The sequence below is a fragment of the Anarhichas minor genome, unplaced genomic scaffold (genome assembly GCF_050575085.1).
Source record: "Anarhichas minor isolate MPS153535 unplaced genomic scaffold, ASM5057508v1 ptg000007l, whole genome shotgun sequence".
Taxonomy (NCBI): Eukaryota; Metazoa; Chordata; class Actinopteri; order Perciformes; family Anarhichadidae; genus Anarhichas; species Anarhichas minor.
The window spans coordinates 2,546,230-2,569,463 of NW_027466453.1; the positions used below are offsets into that span (position 1 = coordinate 2,546,230).

General features: G+C 40.5%; 2 protein-coding genes across 3 annotated transcripts; one reads left to right on the forward strand and one right to left on the reverse strand.

The window, feature by feature from the left end:
- Positions 1-426: 426 nt before the first annotated feature.
- Positions 427-16,457, reverse strand: LOC142939291 (tRNA-dihydrouridine(16/17) synthase [NAD(P)(+)]-like). 2 transcript variants are annotated; one of them, XM_076082569.1, is made up of 14 exons: positions 16,167-16,457; positions 16,033-16,069; positions 15,118-15,214; positions 14,890-14,973; positions 13,714-13,793; positions 11,927-12,012; positions 10,839-10,911; positions 10,141-10,284; positions 9,543-9,682; positions 7,788-7,843; positions 7,641-7,709; positions 7,393-7,520; positions 7,126-7,273; positions 3,680-3,776 (listed from the first exon to the last, which is right to left on the reverse strand). In XM_076082569.1, the coding sequence occupies exons 1-13, from the start codon at positions 16,219-16,221 to the stop codon at positions 7,243-7,245; spliced, it is 1,080 nt and encodes a 359-aa protein (XP_075938684.1). In that variant the 5' UTR covers positions 16,222-16,457; the 3' UTR covers positions 3,680-3,776; positions 7,126-7,242. The 2 variants fall into 2 exon arrangements, with proteins under 2 accessions (XP_075938691.1, XP_075938684.1); XM_076082576.1 differs by lacking the exons at positions 9,543-9,682; positions 10,141-10,284; positions 10,839-10,911; ... (4 more) ...; positions 16,033-16,069; positions 16,167-16,457 and adding exons at positions 427-1,033; positions 1,433-1,508; positions 1,665-1,702; positions 1,800-1,969; positions 2,140-2,228.
- LOC142939328 (tryptase-like) lies at positions 15,247-23,153 on the forward strand. Its single transcript, XM_076082611.1, has 5 exons — positions 15,247-17,563; positions 18,487-18,658; positions 20,741-21,018; positions 22,183-22,310; positions 22,836-23,153. Exons 1-5 carry the CDS (start codon positions 17,512-17,514, stop codon positions 23,007-23,009), a joined length of 804 nt encoding a protein of 267 aa, XP_075938726.1. The 5' UTR covers positions 15,247-17,511; the 3' UTR covers positions 23,010-23,153.
- Positions 23,154-23,234: the final 81 nt, after the last annotated feature.

Genomic DNA, 23,234 nt, shown 5'->3' on the forward strand with positions numbered 1-23,234 from the left:
CCTAAAGATGATTTTCTCACCAACTTTGTGACATTAAATATTCAAAACGAAATAGTCAGAGAAACACTTCTAGTTTTCAGGGTGCTTTAAGTGAGATGAGAGGCTAGCTTAGCACAAAGACTAGAATCACAATAGAACAGCTATCCTCCATTAAAGCAAAGAAAATATCTTGTTAGCAAGTAAGCTAGTCAACACATCTCTTTTGATAGAGCTAGGCTAGCTTCTAGTATTTGTGCTAAGCTAGGCTAAACACTTACAGAAATCATTTTTGATATACAGGGGAGAAAAAACCCCAGTGCATGCACGATTACCCAGGTAGCACCTTTAAATAGACCGTGTAGTCACCACCTTGATCTCTCCACTTTTTCAAGTTCATCTCTGGATAGGCAGCGGTACTTCTCATCTAAAAAGGCACAGACACGTCAATGCACTGCAGACAAACTTTACTTCACCTCAGTAACAAATTTGGCTAAATGATGTTGGAACGCTTCGTAAAATCTTTGTCTTAAAAATAAAAGATGCCAGAATGAGTTGAGAAAGTCTTCCAAACTGTCCCATCAGGAAAAAAGGAGAAATAAATCCCAAACGAATCCACATCACATAAAAAAAAGTTTTTGTTACTTTATGGTTTTGGTCTGCTGATCAGTGTCCATCAGAGTCTCTTCCATGCCGAGGTTGCTTAGCAGCTGTTCAAAATGTTTCAAATTAACTTGTGGTCAGAGAAATGACCTGAAAACGGCTTAGGCTCACCCAGGTGGGACTCTTTGACATGTGACAGCCGAGTGCTGTATTAACAGGAGTGTTGTTTGTGCATGTAGAGACGGCCTTAGTCCCGCTCATAGTGGGAGCTGTGTCTCGGACTGCACCTGCAGCTCTGTACTTGGATCTGAGGGGGGCTGAGGAGAGCTGCTGCTTCTCTCCATCTCTGTCGCACAGCCCTCCTTCCTCTCGTCCTCCTTTCTCCCGTCCTCCTTCCTCCCGTCCTCCTCAGCTTTCTGTTTCTCTGCCCTGGTTTTGAACCTCAACCCGTGGCCTGTCAAACGAAGGTTGGATTATTTCTATTGAACAAAGCTAAATACATCTTTAGTTTTTGCACTGGTCTGGACCACAGACTGTAAATAAAGATGGGTGACATGTCAGCTCGATGAATACAGAAAGAAAACTGAAGACAGCGTTGGAGGAGGGGCCCTGTTCATTCCTATGAACGTTGACTTCAGAGTATAAAATTCAGTTGAAATCATCCGTTGTCATTCATATTAACGGAGGAAGGAAAATAACTCTTTGGATTTGGCTATTACTGCATTTAACAACTTTAAGGACCTAATGATTTAAATGGGGGCTTTTCAAGTGTTCGTACTGGGAAGTTGATTTAGATTTAAAATTAAATTAAAAAAATGTTCACAGTGACAGTGTTCACTGTGCATGTACTGACTTGGGCAGTCGGCCACCTCCCTGAAGGCCTTCTTCTTACAGCAGCCTCGACACAGGTTGAAGACACATTTGTTTCCCTGCGGACCAAAATAAACCGCATTAGCTGCTGGAGATCAAACCAACGCTCTGGAAATGTCCTCCTGATTCTTCGGTTAAGCTGAACAAAGCCGAAGGCAACACGCACAGAATGTCAAGCAGAGATCACAACGTCTTCGATGCGAACACACACTGACCTTTGGGTTCCCACACTGCTCACACTTGATGTACTTGGCTGTGGGGGGAGAGAAGAGGGACACTGTTTTTAAGCATTCTACTCGTTTCAAAGAGGAACTGGGCAGTCTGAGGGGAACGCGACGGTTCGGACTCACGCTTGTGCTCGGGACAGAAGTTCTTGTGGGGGTTTCGGGATCTCTTCTTCTGCTTGTTTTTGGAGAGCGTGTCGGCCGTCGCGTCCGAGTCCTCCAGCGCCCTCTTCTGACACACCGCCTTCTTCACCTCTGGGCCCTGGCTGTTGCCGTTGGTGACTGGCTCCTTTGGCCTGTATAGAACAGCCAGTAAGATTAGAGAACTTTTGACCGGTGCTCACGATTCTTCTTCACTTTTTTATTTTTTTCTGCCAGCAGTGAGACTGCAGCTCACTGCTCACTGTATGAAAGTGAAAAGATCATATAGAGCAAAAATCAAAAACAACAAAAGATGGTGACTCACGCTGGTCTGACATACGGCTGGCAGATCCAGTGGGGGAACGGCAGGCCGCCCTTCTTCTCCTCCGCGTCCTTTCCTCTGGCGATCTCCTCCTGCACAGACACACATACGGTACAGCTACAACAATTCTCCATCACCCTGGAACTATGTATATTTTGTCCATCAGCAATACATCCATGCCTGGTTGTCCCAGTAACACTCATTAAAAGGCTCTATGTCACTCTGATAAGCTAGATCGTTGATGCTCATTTAGTTCCTATTGGCCGTTTCAGGTGCATGCTCGTCTCTTCAGATGGTGAAAGACGGATTCAACAGCGGAATATTCTTTAGAAAAAGTGGCTAAAGGAAGAGTCTAACAATGTCAAGCGTTTTCAGAAAAATGTTGCTAACAGATTAGCCTTCCGCTAACCGCAGCTAGCTAGCTCACGGGTACAGTGAGCAAAAAACGATTAGTAACATTTTCTCTCCGTCTCTCTAAAAGTTTAGCCTTGTGCCCGAACTCGTGGTACTACGGGCTGCTGTAGAAACATGGCGGAGCAAGATGGCGCACTCTGAAGAGGACCCGCTCCCTATGTATATATGAAGGGCCCAACGATTCCTAGTTTCAAGTACACGAATGAATTAAAAATGATACAATTGTAAAACCGAGCCCATTGTTGCCAACTCCATTGCCAATGAGAGCAGCTAGCAGCACTATAATTGAAAATGGCTAATTCTAGCGAAAAGCCAGCCACACTGACAGCTGGGGCCTTTAGGCCTCCCCCCGAGGCCACTCCCCAAAATGTATCATCATGATGTAATAACGAACATAATGAACGAATAACGAACATGGCTATTGTTAGCACTGACAGCTGTCAAGATAGCAGCTTGCGGAATACTTTGGTGACGAGCAATGAGTGCGGAGAGAATATGCACAAAGAGACAGGTAGCCCGTCGGATCGTTACATTTGGGCCGAATGAAATGATTGGACGGGCTTCTTACAGTCCTGCGACGGCCACAGATACAGGATTGTTTCCTACTTGAAAGACTACAGAGGAGATTTGAAGAATTCAGAATCACACACTGGTGTCTAAAAACCGCATTGGCAGGAAAGAGGCAGAGGAGAAAATGTCAAAATCAGCTGAAGCAGTGTGGGCAGTAATTATGAGTATTATATTCAATCCCAGCTATTAGATTCACCTAAATCCTACACACTGGACCTTTAACCTTAATGTATTTTATAAATGTGTTATAAAAGTTTCTTTTGATGTTACAAGAGGCGTTATTTATGTCAGATGAGGCAGACAATACAGTAGGACTCCTCTTATTGTTCGAGCATTGCGTTATTGTGGTACTGCTGTCCGTCCACCACAGAGTACAGACCAATATCTGGGTTTTGTAAAAAAAAAAGCCATATGCAATAGGGATTATTCGGAGCAGCTCAAAGTCTACCTCTTCCTCCTCTTCCTCCCTCCGCTGTTGCTGAGAATTTAGCTACGGAACTACAGAATTCACCGTCTCCGCTTCCTCAGTGGATCGTTTTTTAACTGCTGTGTCAGTTACCTGGCAGCGCAGCCTCAGCTGTTTGCTGACACCGGCCAAACCCTCGATGGTCTTCACCTTGGCCAGCTCCTCTCTCAGGTCCTGGTGGATCTGTAGCCTGCACACACACAAGGTAACACAAATCTCTCAATTCAAATTCATCAGAAATGTTAGATGTGTTCCCAAAATACAGTCCATACACTACATCAGTGATTTTCAACCGCTGTGCCGCGAGAGATCGTCAGGTGTGCCGTGGGAAAATGTCCAATTTCACTTAATGAGTCCAAAAATGTATTATTTAGTTGTTGCAAATACTTTGCCATTGTTGAGCGTCTGAGCTGCAATATAGTGTCTAGCTAAGGAATAAATAGTAGGTAGTAGGCAGTAGGTAGCGCAGTAATGACCGTGTTCATGTAGGACAGTAGAATGAAATGACGCGCGGGAGAGGTTGCAGTGACGAGACGAACAGCGATGGAGAAATATTTGAAAAGGAAAAATGCAGACTCTGAACTGGGCCCTGGACAAAATAACCCAGATGAAAAGCCTCGTAAGGATCAACACATTGAGAGACTTTAAATACTTTAGAGTCATTAAATTGTCAGCATATATCCGCCCTGGTACGTATGCATAAAATAATGTAGCCTACCTAAACATGTATTATTTTTGCACTTTGTGCAATATCCCTTCTATCCTGTTTATTAAATGGTGACTCTATTTGGCCCTCAACGTAGTCCCTCCCTGGGATTGAGTTTGACACTATGGCATATGCAGTATTATGCTAAAAGGTGTCACTTTGTGACGTTTTTGGTTGTTGGTGTGCCGCGGGATCTTTTTAATGTAAAAAATGTGCCGTTCAACGAAAAGGTTGAACAACACTGCACTACATGGCCACTACATGGCCAAAAGTCTGTGAACACCCATAGTAGTTAAAGAGTGCTGCAGGAATGAGTCCATAAAACGGGAAAATGAGTCCGCATTATTGCAATTGCAAAGGTTGCCTCCTTTAGATGCCTTAAATAAGGTTAACACAAGCTTAAGCGATATTAAGATACATAACATATATATGTATATATACACACACACATGAAACTCCCAACACAACAGCACCACGGTTGTATTTCATTGTCAAAACAGAGCGGCTAATATTGGTAGCGAGCTCGACCAGTTAGCGGAACGCCGCCTCTCTGCAGCATTCCTCTCTCCGCACAGCACAGTAAGTGAAACGCAGAGATCAGAGGAGAGAGAAACAAGCGCAACAGTAAATGTCAGCGAAATGCAGTCAAGACTCACACAGAGCTGAAATGAAACCAAACTCCTGATGGATGCAGAATAGTTCAAGTCTTAGGACAAAAGATATTTCCACGCCTCTCATGCTAACCATAGACTGTATATAAGATGTGGACGTAGTCATCGTGATGTCACCCATTGGTTTGTGGACTGATGTTATGAAGCCTTGAGTTCGGTGATTTTGCCGTTGCCATCTTAGCTTTTTTGCAGCCGATGAGCGGAAGTGATTATATTTGGAATGAGGAGTGACAGAGACGCCGTATACATCTCTGATAGCGGCAACGACCCAGGGGCGGGCTGGCCATAGGGGATACCGGGGGAATCCCCGGTAGGCCGACGGGGTTTTGGGCCGGTCCAAATGGGGTGGTCTAATACCTGCCCACCTCCATTACTAACCGGCCCTCGCTCTGAGATCGCCGACCCCGACTATATTCTATGCTTCATAGAACACGTTAAATTTACTCTAATACTTAAAGTCAATAATCGCTGACTGAGATTTATACTACTCCTCGCGATCTGTATTCACACTCATGGTTTCCATCTGTGAGCCGGCAGCACACACACACACACACACACACACACACACACACACACACACACACACACACACACACACACACACACACACACACACACACACACACACACACACACACACACACACCCAAAGAGGCGGGTCTATGAAGCAGTTTAGCCAATGATGCTTTAATGCTGATTAAAGATATAAATGAGTGACATACAATTTAGCCAATCATCTGCGTTATTTACTGCTTTTTTTCATGTTGGAATAAAAGTTAAATATTTAACTGCAAAGTAGTAATACGTGTTTGATACCTTAATTGTTTTGCATTAAATCATACTGGGATGTTTGCTGAAATTGATTGGATGTGGCACAGCCCTACCTAGAACATTTTCCACCAGCTCCACTGCGTATAACCATCTGATACTAGCACAGAGTTAAGCATATTCATCTAGCAAACTATACCTACCTTGGAGTGTTACAATAGCGAGTATTCTTTTATTCAATGTGTCCATCCAGGCAAATTGGTGGATCCAAATGTTGTAAAAAAAAAACAACATATATGATATAATTTCTTTGTAATCATCCAAGTAGGCCACTGACTGGTCGATACGTGCGATGCATTGAGTGGGCAACGCGCCGTGTATTGAGTGGGCCGGTCTGACAGTAAACTCCCGGGCCACTTTTTTCCCCCAGTCCGCCCCTGCAACGACCTGTCAATCACAGCAAGCCCGCCCTAAAGCATACTCCTCTTTATGGTCTATGTGACTCTAAATGGATCATAATTTACTAAATGAACATCATGCTGTATTGAAGAAGACTTAAAACTAGAGATTAAGACCATAAACTCATGTTTACTGAGGGAATAAATCAAGTGAGAAGTAGAGTAATTTTCTCATAGACTTCTATACAACCAGACTTCTTTTTGCAAACAGAGGAGTCGCCCCCTGCTGGTCAGTAGAGAGAATACAAGTTTTAAGACACTTCTGCATCGGCTTCACCAATGCAGAACCGGAGGTTTCCGCCTGATGCTAACCGGACATTTCCTACTGCTGATAATTCCCGTTCAAAGCACTCAACTGGTGAGGCAGCCACAGGGACACGGTGTATGTTTCACTGTGAACAGATGAACTGGTTGCTCTTCTGCTGTAGCTGCTCAAGGAGTGTTTGCTGTAGTACTGGAGCGCACTTGCTGTTGCCACAGTAACCGCAAGGGAGGGAGGGAGGGTTGTTGCCAAATCAACCAGGGCTGAAACCTAAGGATTCTGACTTTAATGGGTAAATCATGTTTCAAACCTCCTCGTTGTGCCACGGACAAAGCTGACAAGCATGGGAGAATGCTTGTGGAATCGGCTTTAAACTCGGGTCTTGAAATATTTGGTATATACACTTATTTATCCTATTTCAACCACTTTAATTGCAAGGTTCGTATTGTATGCGAAGCACCTTGAGATTTTGTTTTGTGTATTTGAAACACTGCGTGTGCTGTTTAAATGAAATGTGTTATTAGTATAATATAAGGATGAGTACTATGTTATCTATCTTGGACTAATAGCATGGAGAACATAGTTTTCTATTCAAGGTGTTACGGTACAGGTACAGGCATATGCACATACACACACACACACACACATACATACATACAGAGAGAGATACATACGTGTGGTGCCACAGCTTGAAGAGGTGTGCTCGTACATAGGATAGAGTGCAGGGGGGGTGCTGCTTCACTACCTCCAGATATTCCTCCGCCATCTCCCACACGGGGGGGCTGCTTCCTTCAAACAGCGCCGGGTTGTGGAGGTTCCCCTCTAAAGAAAATAACAATACATAAGTTTCAAAATAGTGCATATCCTGAGCACGAATGTACATTAGGTATCATCCATTAACACCCCTGAACTAAAACAGTGTGCAATGAGACGTTGTAGACCTGCACTCATGACTCCCTGCACTCCCGTCTCCTGAATGCAGCGCTCCACATCGCTCAGTGAGGAGAACTGACCAGCGGTACTGCTCTGCATGGGACAGGAAGAATTTGGGGAAATACAGGAGCTCCATCTGGGAGAGGAAACGTCGACATTGTTGTGAGCTCAATATTATCACAAAATCGTCTGTATTTCTAACAACATGCAGTGAGATGAATGGGAGGCCGAGGGGGGGGGGCACCGGAGGACTCACCAGGCCCTGGTTGATGAAGTACTCAGCGAAGTAGACCAGTCCCAGGGGGAACACGAACCTCAGCAGGCCCTGCTCACAGGAATCAAGTGAAGTAAAAGTACAACCAGGTAAATACTTAGACGAATAGAGAATACTTTTTAAACTTACTTTGATGACATGAAGTTTCTCTGTGAAGGCGAGCGGTCCGGCGGTCCTGTCCTCTGCTGTATTGAAGGGGAGGAGAACAGGTAAGCTGTACTTACAATACACTCGCATCACCACAGGTTCTCTGTGTCATAGGTCAGATCATATATTGAGGAGTGAAGGGATGATCGACGGTTGTTTTTTCCTGTAACGATATTGAGGCGATTTGAACCGACTTCAGCTTCATTTACACTGGAAGCCGGTGCGAGGCGCACATGTGTGTGTGAGGTCCGGTCCGCAAGTGGTCTCTGCGCTTGGTCGTGCACCTCTGAACTTTTTGTGACTTGGCGCGCGATCACGTGACTGTCACAAATAGTTCACTGATAAAAACACTATCTACATGTCTAAGGATTCTACAAAGAAAGACAATTAGTTTTTAGATGCTTTAGAAACAGGTGGTGTTAAAAATCTTCTTTTGAGTAAATATTTTGCAGCCGAATCAAATAGTTTACAGGATATTCAGTCTTTGTGTCTTTGTAATGCATTAAAAACTTGACTTTTTACAGGGCTTGTCTAAAGGCAATAAAGTAGTCCGTGAATATGAGCTTTGATTGAGTTTTTTTTCTTTTCAAATAAAACTTCCAATGTATGTCGTCAGATTTGATGTTATGACACCACACACGTGGTGTCATGTGCTAAATGTGCTAAATGTAATTCATGGTGCTGTTAGATTGCTGTAGACCGCCCCGCTAACACAGGCGTGTGTCTTGCTGCTGAAAGAGTTTTACAAAGACTTAATGCAACAAATATGGATTGAAGCAGAGTATTCCTGTGAGATCAAAACAATGTGAATTTTGGAAATGAATACATCCATCGTTTTGTAATAAATGTTGACATTTTGAACTGAGAGCTGTGTCACTCGCATTGTGTGTGTTTGAGAGAGAGAGAGAGTTTCTGTAAGTTATTAATAATAATAATAACAATATGAATGTCAACGTTATGAATAAAGCTTTGATCTTTTGGGTACAGGTTATGGACTGATTTGGATTGAAACATATTAAAGATAAAACATTGTTGAACGGAACGCAGCGCTGTGACATTGTGGCATGAAGAGCAGACACGCTGAGCTGTTTGAATAGAAGACACATTGTTATTAATGTTTTTAATATTCAGATAAATAATATGTTCACACTCTTTTAGAAATGTTTATTGGCATAACTTTAACTGTGTTTAAAGGTTTAGAGGAATAGTCCAAAGAACGTGCTTGCCGTCAGACTAAGTAGCCACGCTGAACAAATAGAATGGAAACTGCTGACCTAGCAGTATCAGAGCTATCTGTATTAATTACACACTGAGTTCAAAGTGTAAATATCGGTTTTGGAGTTCAGTTTTCACCGCTGCACAGAGCGGATAACATCTGTTTCTCCACACAGATTCCTGTGCGTGTCCAAACAAACCCAGATAAAACTATTGGGGCCTTTGACGTATCAGACCTCACATCTTACCACGTTTTCACTGATGATTAAAAAAAGTCCACGTGTCTTATAGAATGACTCATTTAAAGTTTGAAGAGCACATGTCTTCATTGCTATCTGATTGCAGCAATGCGCTGCGACTAGGCCTTCCAACGTGTTGCTCAACTGCAGCTAACGCAACACAACAACATATGTCGATGTGCTTCTGAACTCTTTTTTATTCTTCCTGGATTCGTTCACTGTGTTTTCTTTATGTCAAATGACTATTGATCGCACTGTGTTTCTATCGTTGGCCTCGATGTACCTGGTGTTGACTTCTCCTGCTCCTCTTCCTCCGACTCATCCATCAGCGCCCGTCTGTCCTCTGAGCCCACAGCCGTGTACTCCGTCTCCCTGACCCTCCACTGAGGCAATGAAGCCGGGAGAACCAGCAGGAGGAAATAGCTGGTGGTGGTGGTGTTGGGATAAGCACAAAATAACATAAATACAAAAATAACAGCCGGGTTTAAGAAAGCTAGGACTGAAAGCAGGGTTGAATTGATTGGCCAAAATGATCGTCTACAAAGTAAAATAGTAAACAATAACAAAGTTTATAAAGAGTAGTCTCTCTCTTTGGATTTCTTTCATATTTACTGTTAATTTAAAAAAAATCCTAATTACATCCACTGTGATTCAAAAGCATAAACCAAAACGTGAAGAAGTGCAGCAGCTATTGTAACTGTGCAGCTCCGGCTGTCCATAGAGTGAAATGTGTGCCATGCATGAGCGCAAGAGTCTGTCCGTCTATACTGTGTCTGTACACACGCAAGTCAGAACGTAAACTAAGATGAAATGGGACCATATTTGGTCTCACATCGTAGATGCTCATCAGCTCTCTTATCTTTGCACCTCCGCACACTCACCTAAGCAACATAGCGACCGGCACCACCAGCATGAGGAGAAGCGTGACCTGGGGCGACAGGCCGGCTTGACTGAGGATCGAGTAGAGGAAGGCTCCGGCCACTCCGGCGCCGCCGGTGCCTGAGCCCCAACATCCCAGCATGTCCCTGAAGCGACAGGGGGGGGGGGGTTGTGGATAGTTAGGAAGTGTATTTAATAAGGCCGATACGTTACAAAAGGTAGGCTGTTTCAGTGGAGAGACCGTTTCAAAAGCCTCTTCCTTCAAGGTTCCTCTGACATCAGGGATTTCACACTCAAGTGTCAAAAATAACCCAAATTCATTCACACAATTCTGAAATCAAGAACGTCAGATTTTCCTTTAAGATCTCTAGAAAAAAAACCTTTTAAAACAGAAAGAAAAGGGTTCAAAGGTTAGGAATATTACAAATTCAAACACCCATGGCAAGTAAAAAGTATAGGAATTTAAGTCATTTACATTTGCTGTAAATGAAATAACGTGTTTAAAAGCATACTGCCTGTCTCTAACATGTTCTCAGTTATTAAAGTTTTTTGAATTATTATCGTCATAATAGAATGCAGTCCTGTATAAAGTCCTACTGTTCGAGCCAGTTTCCATCAACAGACTAATAAACCTTGCACTTGAGGTACTTCTGTTGCTGGGAGAAGGTTGTGTGAGCCCGAGGATGGATCAAGTGCTTACCTGCTGAAGTAGACGGTGAGAGAGAGGAAGGACAGTTCTCCCAGTCCAGCGCCGATACTGGCGAAGATCACACCTAGGAAACACAGCGGCAGAGCGGGAAGGACAGACGCTGGTGAGTGATCACAGAAGGCTCATCGCTTCGTCCGACAAGAGAAGAAGAAGCACATTTAGACTCTAGTGTTTCAACCTGTGGCTCACTTTCATGGCTGACAGGGACCTTCATAATATTAGTTCCACTAATTCCACAAAAACAAAACGGTCCGTGGAAGGTGGTAACGCTCACACACTTAACATTTGCTCAGCTGACTCAGCGGTTTACAAATCATTCATTTATTTCTACCTGTATGTAGTGAGTGGAATTGTTTGCTCGATCGCAAATTGAGATTTCGGACACTTCCACAATCATCGTCATATTTGCGCACATGGTGCACAGAGAGTCGGAGCAACAGGGGTTGTAAATAGGGGCCCTTGGGGGCCTCCTGTACTCCTTTTTCCACAAAGGCAGTTCCATTTTTTAAACAAAAACAGAGATTCCGCGTGGACGAGAAATCACAGCAGCGGTTGGTCCGTGTTGCTACTTTGCATTGTGGTCCTCGACAGGAGTCCAGCATAAACTCGAGGGAGCTTCGCTCCTTTTCATATATCAAATGCGTGTTTGTGATTCAAGCAGATCACGAGTCTCGCAAACTATATATATATATATATATATATATATATATATATACGTATACACACATTAGCGGTGCCTGAAAGGTTATTTATACCAGTAATTTACCAGTTTTAGATTTGTTTGCTACAGACTAAGAGTATGTAAATACATAAACATGACCTCAAACATCAGCTCACTGATCAGTCCTAGCATGGGGATGAAAAACTTCTAGCAGCAGGTCACGATAAGACTAACATGGTATCATAATCATAATTCTGCGGAATAAACTGCAGCTGCAACCGTTCAGATAAGAGGACAGGAAATGAAAGTGAGCAGATATTAAGATGCATCTAATCCGTCATCAGAATGCTTCACAGTTCCACCACCAAGAAGAGATAAATATAATAAGAGCTCTGAGAAAAAAAGAAGAAGCGTTTACCTAGAATGCTCATCCACACGGCTGAGGAGAAGGACACGAGGAGGAAACTGGTTGCTGCCATGATGGCGCAGAACAACACTCTGAAACTGGAGAAACAAGAATTAAAGAAGTATATTCACAACACAGTACAATACTCATGTAGTACACAAACATAACAGGGCCGTGCTTTTATTTGGAAGGTCTTATTATAGCTCTATTCACTCTCCAATGACTTAGAGACGGCCCTGTATACAAGTGTATATAAAGAAAGAGATGAAAGACCACCAGGGAAGACACACAAACACCTGAGGTACAAGTACTAAGGACGTGTTTCAGGTTTTAAAAAGGAGAATTAGTTTTTCATGCACTGGTCGATTTTGAGATTCTGGTCTATTTGGTTTCCATATCACGTCTTCTTTCAGACGAGTGGAAAGAAAACATCCAAAATACATATTTAGGTCTTTATTTTACTACTTTGTCTGTTTGCGTCTGTAGATTTCTCTTAAATTCACCAGAAGTTAGCATTAGATAATGATCCATTTGAATATTTAAACATGACATTTCAAAAGACTTGTAATACAATAACTAATTGTCTTAACGTAAGTAATGAACTGGGGAAGTTTCATGGTGATATCTATTAGTTATGTTTTTTAGCCTACTCACCTGTAGTGTCTTCAACATGTCGGTCATTTTACTAAACATCTCTTTAAAGGACGTTTTCTCTAAATGAGTTATTTCTCAGACTGACCAATAAATCTCTTCAGCAGCTCTTACATAAACCAAACTTTACACTTTCATTCCTCTCTATATGCAGAAGGTTTTTACAGAGGGGTTTGTTCATTTATCATTCATAACCTTATTTATACAATATTCTATTCCTAAAGATGTGTTGTTTTTTTATTACTGCTGACAGTATTCTAATTTATGGAGCGATACTAAGAGATATCCAAAATCCCCTCGGTAAAATCCTTTCACTCTAATTTGCCTACTACATGAAACAAGAACCTGGCTTCATCCAATGTTCACATTTATCTTCTGGAGATGGATGCAAATTAGCACATATTGCATATTTCATCATACATTTTCAGAAAGTTTGTCATACAAAAAATGATTTGTCTTAATGTAAGTAAACAACTGGGGAAGTTTCATGCCGAACTCCATCTCTAATCTTGTTCTATTTCTATTTACTTCTATATTACTTATTTTAAAGTAATCAAAAAACAGGAAACAATGTCTTTGAAACTTTGAAACTTTGACCGTACGGTGCTCAGTGCTGTTGTTGAAGTGTCCCTGATTTAGAACATAATGTTTTTATTCTACTGACCAATCATGGCGATTAAGAGCTAAATAAAAGCCTAAACAGTTTCTGTCACACGTGTGGATGATTGCATAGAATAAGATAATAGTGTGCTTGTTTTTGCTCAGTTTTGGCACAAGGTGGTGATTACTGTATGCACTTTGATCCTGGCTCATTTCACATTAAAAACACAATTGTTATGCACTATTTCTTAATTAAGAGTGCCCCCAAAATGTGTAAATGCCCCAACAGGTAAAGACAACAGGTAAACATGGAAGAAGAATTTACATCGACCAGGGGAGCATTTTTCTCCACTATATTCCAAATGGGCCTTCATTTGGCTACTATTTAAAAATTGACTGTAACAAAAAGTAAGACGAGACACTAAAAGTGACCACCACATTAAAACTAAATGTTTCTGTGTAACACTAAATGATGGGACGACTGTTGGATGTGTCAAATATGGAATGTTCTTGATTTTCTCATGAACCAGTGAGACCTATTTCCTTACCCATAAGGCAGTTTGTGGATCACAAAGGGAGCAGACAACTTGATGGCGAGCGTTGGGAGGATGTCAGCTAACAGCACAGCCTGAGGAGAGAAGCATCGGAGCCGTCACTCAGACCAAAGGTCCTCTTTGAAAGCATCAGTGTTCATATGTCAAACACAAATTAAGAAATGCTGAGGGGAAAATAACATTTATGTTATAGTACAATCCCTTACTTTCTGTGTTCACGCCTCACCGTGTCATTTAGCCTCATAACACCGTGGCATTCTGCCGTACTGGCAGCTGAATAGACTTTCCATTCTGGTACTTTCATTTCTAGTTTGTCATATTAGTTTCAGTACCCGTTTACTCATCTTAGTTTTTGCTCGCTTCAGAAAAGAGCGGATTTAAAGAGGAACTAATCCCCAGAGTTTTGGCTAAAGCACCTCTACCCTGGAAATTCAAAGAACGTGAACTAACCATCAACAATGGCGGTGCTGGGGGAGGGCTTGAGACACGCCCAGTCACGTCTAATGCTTCTGTGATTGGCTAGAACTCGTTGCCGTTGTCTTCGGCTCATTTTCCTCAACCGAGGTAGCATTACAATCCAGTGACACCTTCACTCATGTAGCTGCTGGCTAGCTTGTCAATTCCACCATGCTGTAATGCTACAGTTACAGAACATACACAGCCCCACATGAACCGCCCGGCTTGGTCTACATTATTTTGACATTTGGCCGGACTTAACTGTTTTAAAATGACCGCTCATGATAACCGTTACCCTTTCAATTTGTTTATGCTAATTGCTAGCATGCTAATATTGTTATGGTTATGGTTAGGTAAGAGTGCTGCAGAGGGACTGTTATGGTGGCAAAATACAGTATAAACATTTTAATTTATACATCACCATTCAAGTGCAAGATCCGGGTTTCAACCAGCAGCATATTATAACACAATGTGTAGAATTAAAATACTTTGCACTAAAATGGACCTGAACAACACGACTAAATAGCGTTGCTTTAAAGTGAGAGAAAGTAGTTCCAGGGTTTAGCTAAAGGACAGTCCCTCCACTGCTAAAGGACGGCTGACGAAATGTTGCCAAAATACAGCAAACATCTCTTTTGTGAGAAGCTAATAATTCCCTGTCAACATACAGACTGGTGAAGGTTATTCCCTGTTGTGTAGTGAGTATCCATTTACCGCAGTGGAGACAGGATTGCAGTCATAGCGGCTACTGTTGCTACTGTTTCCACCTTGGAATTCCACGGCCGATGTGGCTGAAGTCTATATATACATATAGGGAAAGAAAAAAAAGGTAAAAAAGTGAATAACTTTCTTCTCGCGTTAAGTCTTTTCTTATATTATAGCTTCAAGCCATACAAGGGTTGCTGCAAGAGACAAAATATAAATACAAATGTGCCTTCTTACAGGTAACGTGCCGTTTTGGGACTCTTGTTTTTGGAGGATGTCGTGGGCGGCGCTCAGCATGACCACATACGCAAAGTTGTTGCACAATCCAAGGAGCCTGGGGGGGGGGGGGGGGTAATCAGAAGAGCAGGTGAGATAATTCAGGGTCAGCAGCAGATTAAGATGCATCAATAACTAAGCCTGTGAGTTTCTCTGTGAGTAAGAAGTCAATAGTACACGCCAAACCTCTTAATGCATCAGTGATTAATGTGGTCTTTACAAGATGTTTTCCTACATAGAAAAGTAATTCAGATTTGACGAATAAATTACAAATATACATGCACGCATAGCTTAGACTTCAATGTCAACATTTGATAATGGACTGTTTTACTGACTCATTGGAATATGATACCCTGCTCTAATATTGATTTAGAAAGGTACACTTATTACTTAAGCGTAATGTGAATTGGTACCTTTTGCTACAATCAGCACTAACTAGACTTTCAACAGATTGCAAAAAGTATTTGTAAATAATAAACAAAACAGCATTTCTTTCCTCCTCATGTTGTCGTATATTTCAAGTCAACAATGATCTGAAATAGTTTGTAACTTATGTATTTAAGTTATCAGGAGCCTTTCATTTCTTCACATCAAATAGAAAGCTTCCTTTTGCTTAAATGGGAACGTGTGGATGTAACGTTACTAATGCTAACAGGAAGCTATGGGCTTCATTGGTACTTTAGCGTTTAGCTAACTCGTTTCATTTAGATTTAGTTAATCCTCGTTTACATTTGTCACCTTGTACAATGCAACACATTCAGCATAAAAAAATGGCGGCATCAGTTTAATAGTGTTTGTCTCAATAAACTTCGGTGTTTTTTCCACCGTGGTTCTTAAAAACAGTTTAAGCTCATTTAAAACAAATAGGACACTCACCAAAATCCACTCCGGTTGCGCCATTGTGTGCAAGTACCTACAACCAACAGATAAACAACACCTTTAGCGACTCTCACAACAAGTATAATGTAGTTTGATATTTATCAGTCGAGGGAAACGAACTGCTGACTCACCGTTAGTGTCAGGGCGTTGAACGGGCTCTGCGTTGACGCTGGCCGTCTGCTCCATGTTTACACAACAGCGCACGAGACAACGAACCGAACTACGTCACCGTTACCGGGCTAACGTTGGTACCGGGCTATCGTTGGTACCGGGCTAACAGCTAAATCTACTTAAAATACATCGTAGAGTCAACCAGCTCCCGCGGTAGATTCACCACTGTGTTTTCTACGCTCCAGCCAGACTGTACAGAAGTAGCTGACATCTTTAACTCAATTTTAACGTCGTACGTCGCACCAAAACGCGGTGTTTCATAAAAATAAGTTCTCGCTGAAACAAAACCCACCCTCAAACGTTCCCACTCGGTGATGCTATTTAGGATACACATTTAGCTGGTTAATTTCACGTTTATTAGCACGTTACAGTATTTTGTAATATCAAAAAGACATTACTTTAAAATAATGTTTTAGTTATTAATTATTTGTGGCTTTTAAGGCAGCACTTATTATATGTAATGATGAAATTATGACTTGAAATTATATTAAAACCTGCTTGTGAATGAATCATTTGACAGTTAATGAATGCTTTATAACACGGTGACGATTTATTCATGAGTGCTATCATACAGATATTATACTGAATTATCAAGTTTTCATTATTTATGGACCCTCATGGATGCTTCACATGCTTTGTATGAGGAGTTGTAATTGTTGATATATATATTTTTAATTAACAGTACAAATGTATTTAACAAAATAAATCAGAACTTTCAAATGTCCCCATATTTATATTTATATATTTCAACTACATTCTAGCACATTGAGTGTTTGTACGCTGCTCATAAATGTTCAATTGGGAGGTTCAAATAAAGTGTTACGCAACAACCTAAAGGACTGAATTAAGAAAAATAGTCTGAGCAGCATGTAGACAAAATATGAATATGAATACAATGATAATGATATTCTTGTATCATCATTAGGGTCAGGACAGATGGGCAATACATACAGTACTCGGCTACGTTCATACGTCATACTTTACATTAATATACTTTGCATTAAACTAAGCATTAATGCATCAAAAGCATCCAAACTGTTCACTGCTTACTCAACCTTATCAACTTATAAATCTCTGAGATGCATTTTAAGTTAAAAGTAATATATCTCTCTGAAATGAGGTGAGGCAAAAATACAGAGCCTTTAGTGGAAATACTCAAGCAAACTATCGGTATCTTACTTCACAGTACTTGAGTAAAAGTACTTTTCCACATGTGGTCTGAGATGAAAAGGTTGGCTGATAGTGCTGATACGAATTTGATAAAGCTGCAGCCTGCAGAGACACCGCTTCACTCCATCGGCAGCCATGGCCTTCGGTGCACTTCTTGCTGTGCTGGTACTGATCCACAACACTGGAGGTGAGAAAGACTAACATGAGAATATCATTCTGTGGTGATTTATCTGCACTCAATTAGTGGAGGTTGGGGAGTAAGACGAGGCATAGAAAGTGTGCGTTAGCCTGGCTCTGTCCATTTAAAACATGAACTCACAGAGAGCATCTGTCGTTTGGAGTTTTATTGCAAATTCACATTTGAAAATGCAGATGTCCTTAAACACACCGTGGTTTGTCCTCTCGGGAATTAACAGTCGAAGGCTTAACTTCCCGTCTTTGTTTCTGAAAACATTGGCTTAAACATATGACAGTATCATAAGCTAATAGTTTTAACCTGCCTATTAATTATGCGTTAGATCTCGTTTGTGTAATCCATATTGACGGATCCGTAAAAAGCAACACATTGTAAAAACAAGGTTGCCTGGCAATCTCACGGAGGAAACACGATTACTTCTCAGTGCCAAGAAGAAGTCTGTTACATAACCCCCGTAAAACTACAAGAGGTCACTTTTACTCTTCCGCTTTTTTGGAGGGATTAAATAATAATAATAATAATTAGTGGGATGGTGGATTTTGTTACCCTCTAACCGAACCAGGCTGTTTTATGTTTTAAGTCATCATGCTAAGCTACGCTAACTGGGTGCTGACTGTAGATTTATATTTACTGTACAGATATGAGAGTGATATATCAATCTTCTCATCTAAGTCTAAGCAAGAAAGCAAATAAGCCTATTTCCCAAAACTCAATTTAACCAGAGATAATATTTGAATTTTTCAAATACACATCTGTCTTGGCTGGGGCATTGCAGCATATCTTGGTGAAATATCTGTAGATCAGTGGAATAGTGTGAAACCAATTGACTGGACCGTGTCTCACATGTTCTTTACGTTAACTCTCACGTTACTTGATTTACATGGTTTCGTGGTTTCATTATTGTTTTTTTTTAGGTTTCCTTGGGGCCGAGGTGAGGAGCTCCATCATCGGGGGGCAGGATGCTCAGGAGAACGACTGGCCGTGGATGGCCCACCTGAACATATCTAATGGTGTCAAGACGTGGCGCTGCGGCGGCACCATCGTCGCCCCTAAGTGGGTGCTGACTGCTGCAAGCTGCTTGGACACGTAAGTGTGTGTGTCGGTTGTAATGAAATAACTGTGCATATGTAATTATTGAAATGTAATAAAAGCTCATAATGTAATTATCAGCACATAATGTAAGAAAACCATGAGCGCATAAGGTAATAACAGCTTTGTGTTCTAATGAAAACATTTTGACACTTTAAACTAAGCAAAGAAATTGTTCAGGCATAGCGTCTTACTTTGCGATTTAAAAAAAGGCATTTCATTTTTTCTTTTTTTGTAGTATGGTAACCCTTCTAACATTGTATTAAATACAGGTTTCCAAAGGCATATTTACTCTTAAGCCAATGTTTATTTTGTAACGTGTTCGACAAGATTTTACAACCAGAAACAACAATTTTTTTTGCAAGGATCATGTTGGTTTATAATTCCCATAGTTGCAGTATTATATATATGTTATTATAAGTTACTATTATTATAAGGGTCACTGTTTGCTTTTAGTAAAGTGGAAAAATAACATTAAATCTATTCAAGAACAACACAAAACATTGCGTACTTGACTTTACTTAAAGACAACAATGACCACTTAGAGTATTATATAATCATATTATAATGCATTATAAAAGAATATTATAATGTATTATAACAATGGGAACTATAATACACGATAATACATTAAACTACTTGACCGTATAAGTCAATATAAGTTGCTTTATAGTGCGTCATGATTATAGTTATTAAGCATTATGAATATCTATGAGCGCTTATAACAGTGCTATAAGTAGATTATAACACATTACAAGTATGTTTATAAAGCATTATAGACACGGGTGTCATAGAAAGTGCTACCCAATAGTTTCCCCATGTAGCATGTACACAATCCATGCCCTCATCATCTTAACCCAATCTTAACCCAATCTCATCCATCTTAAAAAAGCTGCTTCACACAGAAGGCGAGGCCACTGACCTGTACTACAACAGAATGTTGCGACCCAGAACTCGACCCAAACAACCAGAATACAATAATACCCAACGATACTGGAAAGTCAAACTCAGTTAATGTCAGTCTTTATGTTAGAATATTAGCATTCTAGGTTTAAAACCTTTTTTTCCACTTGTCATGGAAAAACTAGAAGGGTTTCTATGGTTTCAGGAGGAAGGAACTTTATATATATATATATATATATAAATATACATATATAATATATATGTATATTTATATATGTATTATATATATAAATATACATATATATATATGTATATATATATATATAAATATATGTATATATATATATATATACATATACATATATATATATATGTATATATATATATATATATACATATATATATATATATGTATATATATATATATATATATATGTATATATATATATATATATATATACATATATATATATATATATATATAATATTACACTATGAGCTGAATTTATTACATTATTCAAAAAAATGTTTTTGCTTAGTTTATGATGTAATAATTTTCTCTTAATGTATTAACTTATTGTATTACACGCAAAACTGACATTACGTTATGTGCTCGTGTGTTTTTTAAATGATGTGCTTATTATGATCAAGATTATGAGCATTTATTACATTATGAGTTGCTACGCTCATAATACACTCATGCTGCATCCTTCAACATCTTCTGTAGTAGTGAGCACGTTACAGGCACCTCGGTGTATCAAGACCACTACATTTTAATTAATTCATTCAAATCTACTCATTCTCAATTTGGACATTTTAATACAATTCATGACAAACAAACTCATAAAAAGTACTGTTGTCTAATCTATAAATAAATCTTTGAACGTTAGAATATTATGTAAAATATAATAAAAGGACTTGTAACCATGTTGATATCTTGTAGGGAATATATAGATTCTGAAAATAAACAACAAAAAAAGTTCCACCCTTGATCTGAAATGAATTGCAGCGTCCACATTACAGCGCAACACCTCATCACTCTAGTCTGTTAATAATATGAGGCAAAAGCAGGCAATGTTTATATGTCCCCGAACCGACCCGCATGTTAGAATACTGTGTTTTTTACCGGTAATAAGAGGGGGGGGGATCCATAAATGTGTGTGTTTGTGTTGGCAGAAATCCGAAGCCTGACCGGGAGAGATCAATGATTTGGGTGGGGTCACATGAACTGCGAAAGCCTTCCGCCGATTACATGGGCGTGAAGAGATTCATCATCCACCCCATGTACCGGTCCTTCAGCGGTGGCTACGTGAACGACCTCGCTATGATACAGCTGAAGGACCCGGTGACAATGACAAACAAGGTCAAGGCAGTGAGTCTGCCCCGCACTGACGCCCCCTTCTCTTCATCGTCCCAGTGTTGGATCACCGGCTGGGGGGAGATTAAGAGAGATAGTGAGTTCTGCACATGAAGCAGCATATAAGGTGGACACACTGTATGAGGACCAATGAATACTAACACACCAATGAATTGTAGATTCATGGATGGCTTCGTGTGTGTAACCCTGCAGATCAGTGTGACACAAATGGGCTTCTAAACAGGATTTAGAAATACTGAGCTCATGAGTTGAAAAAAATAATATTTTTTTAATTTAAATGTTCTTTCAAGGAGACATCTCCGGTAATCAACAACTGCTCATAAACACAACGGCACAAAGCATTATGCCTAAGAGCAGCAAGTTGCGGTTTGATGGTCGTGACTACTTCCTGAAGTCCTCAGATAGTTTTGACCTTTTTTTGTTTGTTTTGGTCCAAATAAATCATCTTCTTCTCATCCCCTACAAGACATAAATATAGATTCTGCTTTGAATAATAATGTGTGTCCGATAGGGTTCTTCCTCTAAAAATTTGTTTTAAATTCTGGTGTACCAGTTTCTCAAAATGGGAGTACTACTTAGCTGAGGGGTACCTTGGAGTGCTGCAGGGTGTACAAAATGTTGTAAAAAATATCGGTCATACTAATTCCTTAAATAATTGTACTATTATAAGTTTAAAAAAAAATGTTAATGCAAGTTCGATAAAAAAAACACTTGACGCGTTATTGAGCTTTAGAAGCACAGACTGAGCTTCATAATAACTATTTAAATAAAGTATTTGTATTATTATTAATATTAAGATTATAGTCATATCCCTCACTCTCCTATAAGTTTTGCCACAATTTTAGTAGTTAACACGACCATCCTAATAAAAACCCTAATAATCAAATGTATGAAAACACTGTGCGGGTGTGCAGGGCCTTTATGGCGAAATAGCTTAATATATGATATATATAAATAGAGCCAGTATATGATTTTTTTTTTTTTTAAATGTGTCGTAACACAAAATAGTATGCTCTCTTCTCTCAAGGCTCAGTTAACCAACAGGATGATCTTGGTTCATTCAATTCCTTCAACAGGAATACATCCAGCCGTACATGCCGGCCTTACTTCGGTCGCTAATCGATCATAAACCATCGCCTCCTGCTCCACACTTATTCTCACTGTGTGTGTGTGTGTGTGTGTGTGTGTGTGTGTGTGTGTGTGTGTGTGTGTGTGTGTGTGTGTGTGTGTATCTATGCAGCTCCACTGCCGATTCCAGAAACCCTTCAGCAGCTGAAGATTTCCATCAGTGATTGTAAGGCCAAGAGACCTGAGCTGACTGATGACATGCTGTGTGCAGGGGGCGTGGATGGAAAGGACGCCTGCAAAGTGAGTTCTACTATTAATTAAAGTCAGTTGAAATATTCAACTGTGTGAAGGGGGTTTCAGCCCTAAAGGTTGGGAAGACGGCACTATTAGTTCGTAACTAATAGTTACTAGTTAAAAGAAGCTCCACCGCAACAGTAAAATGATACTTATGCATTGATGAATCAGTAATCACAATCTAATAATGCATACATAATATGTATGTGCTGTACGTGTAATGTGCTGTTGGCATAATTTCACACCCTGGCTCCCCTCCAAGCCAAAGTTTTTTCACATTCTTGAGGCATATTTTGGATTTCCAGGGTATGAGCGCTTCAGCAAAAACTCTGGGGTTTAGTTACTCTCCTATCCCAGTAGTTCTTCCACCACTGAAAATGATTAAAATGTCTCATGTCCCAACTACTGACCATTTCCTCCAAAACAACCACATGTATCTGCTGTGCGTCAACTCAACAAGTTCAAATAAGGAAAGAACAATGCAAAGTGGAACCACTTACACAATGTGTGTTATTCTTTGTGCTTCCAAAGGGGGACTATGGCGGCCCGCTGGTGTGTCTTGCAGGCAGTGACTACGTGCAGGTGGGCATCATGAGTTACGGCGATTGTGGTCTCCGAGACCACCCTGGCGTCTACACCCAAGTGTCCAAGTTTGTGAGCTACATCGACCACCACATCAAGTATGGCGAGGAAGCCTCCGACTGAGATGTAAACTTCCAAGAAGCTGAAGACCTGCTTTACTCTTTTATCGCTTCTCCCCCGAGTTGTACTCTGTCCCCATTGTCCCTTTATTACAGTTAACATGCACTCTGATTTCTTCATCTTTGCATTAAAGCTTTAAAGCATCAATTATAGTGTCACGACTGAGAATTATTTTTGATGAAACCCATGTGAGGTGAATTCTCACTGCATTTCATCCCGACTTTAGAC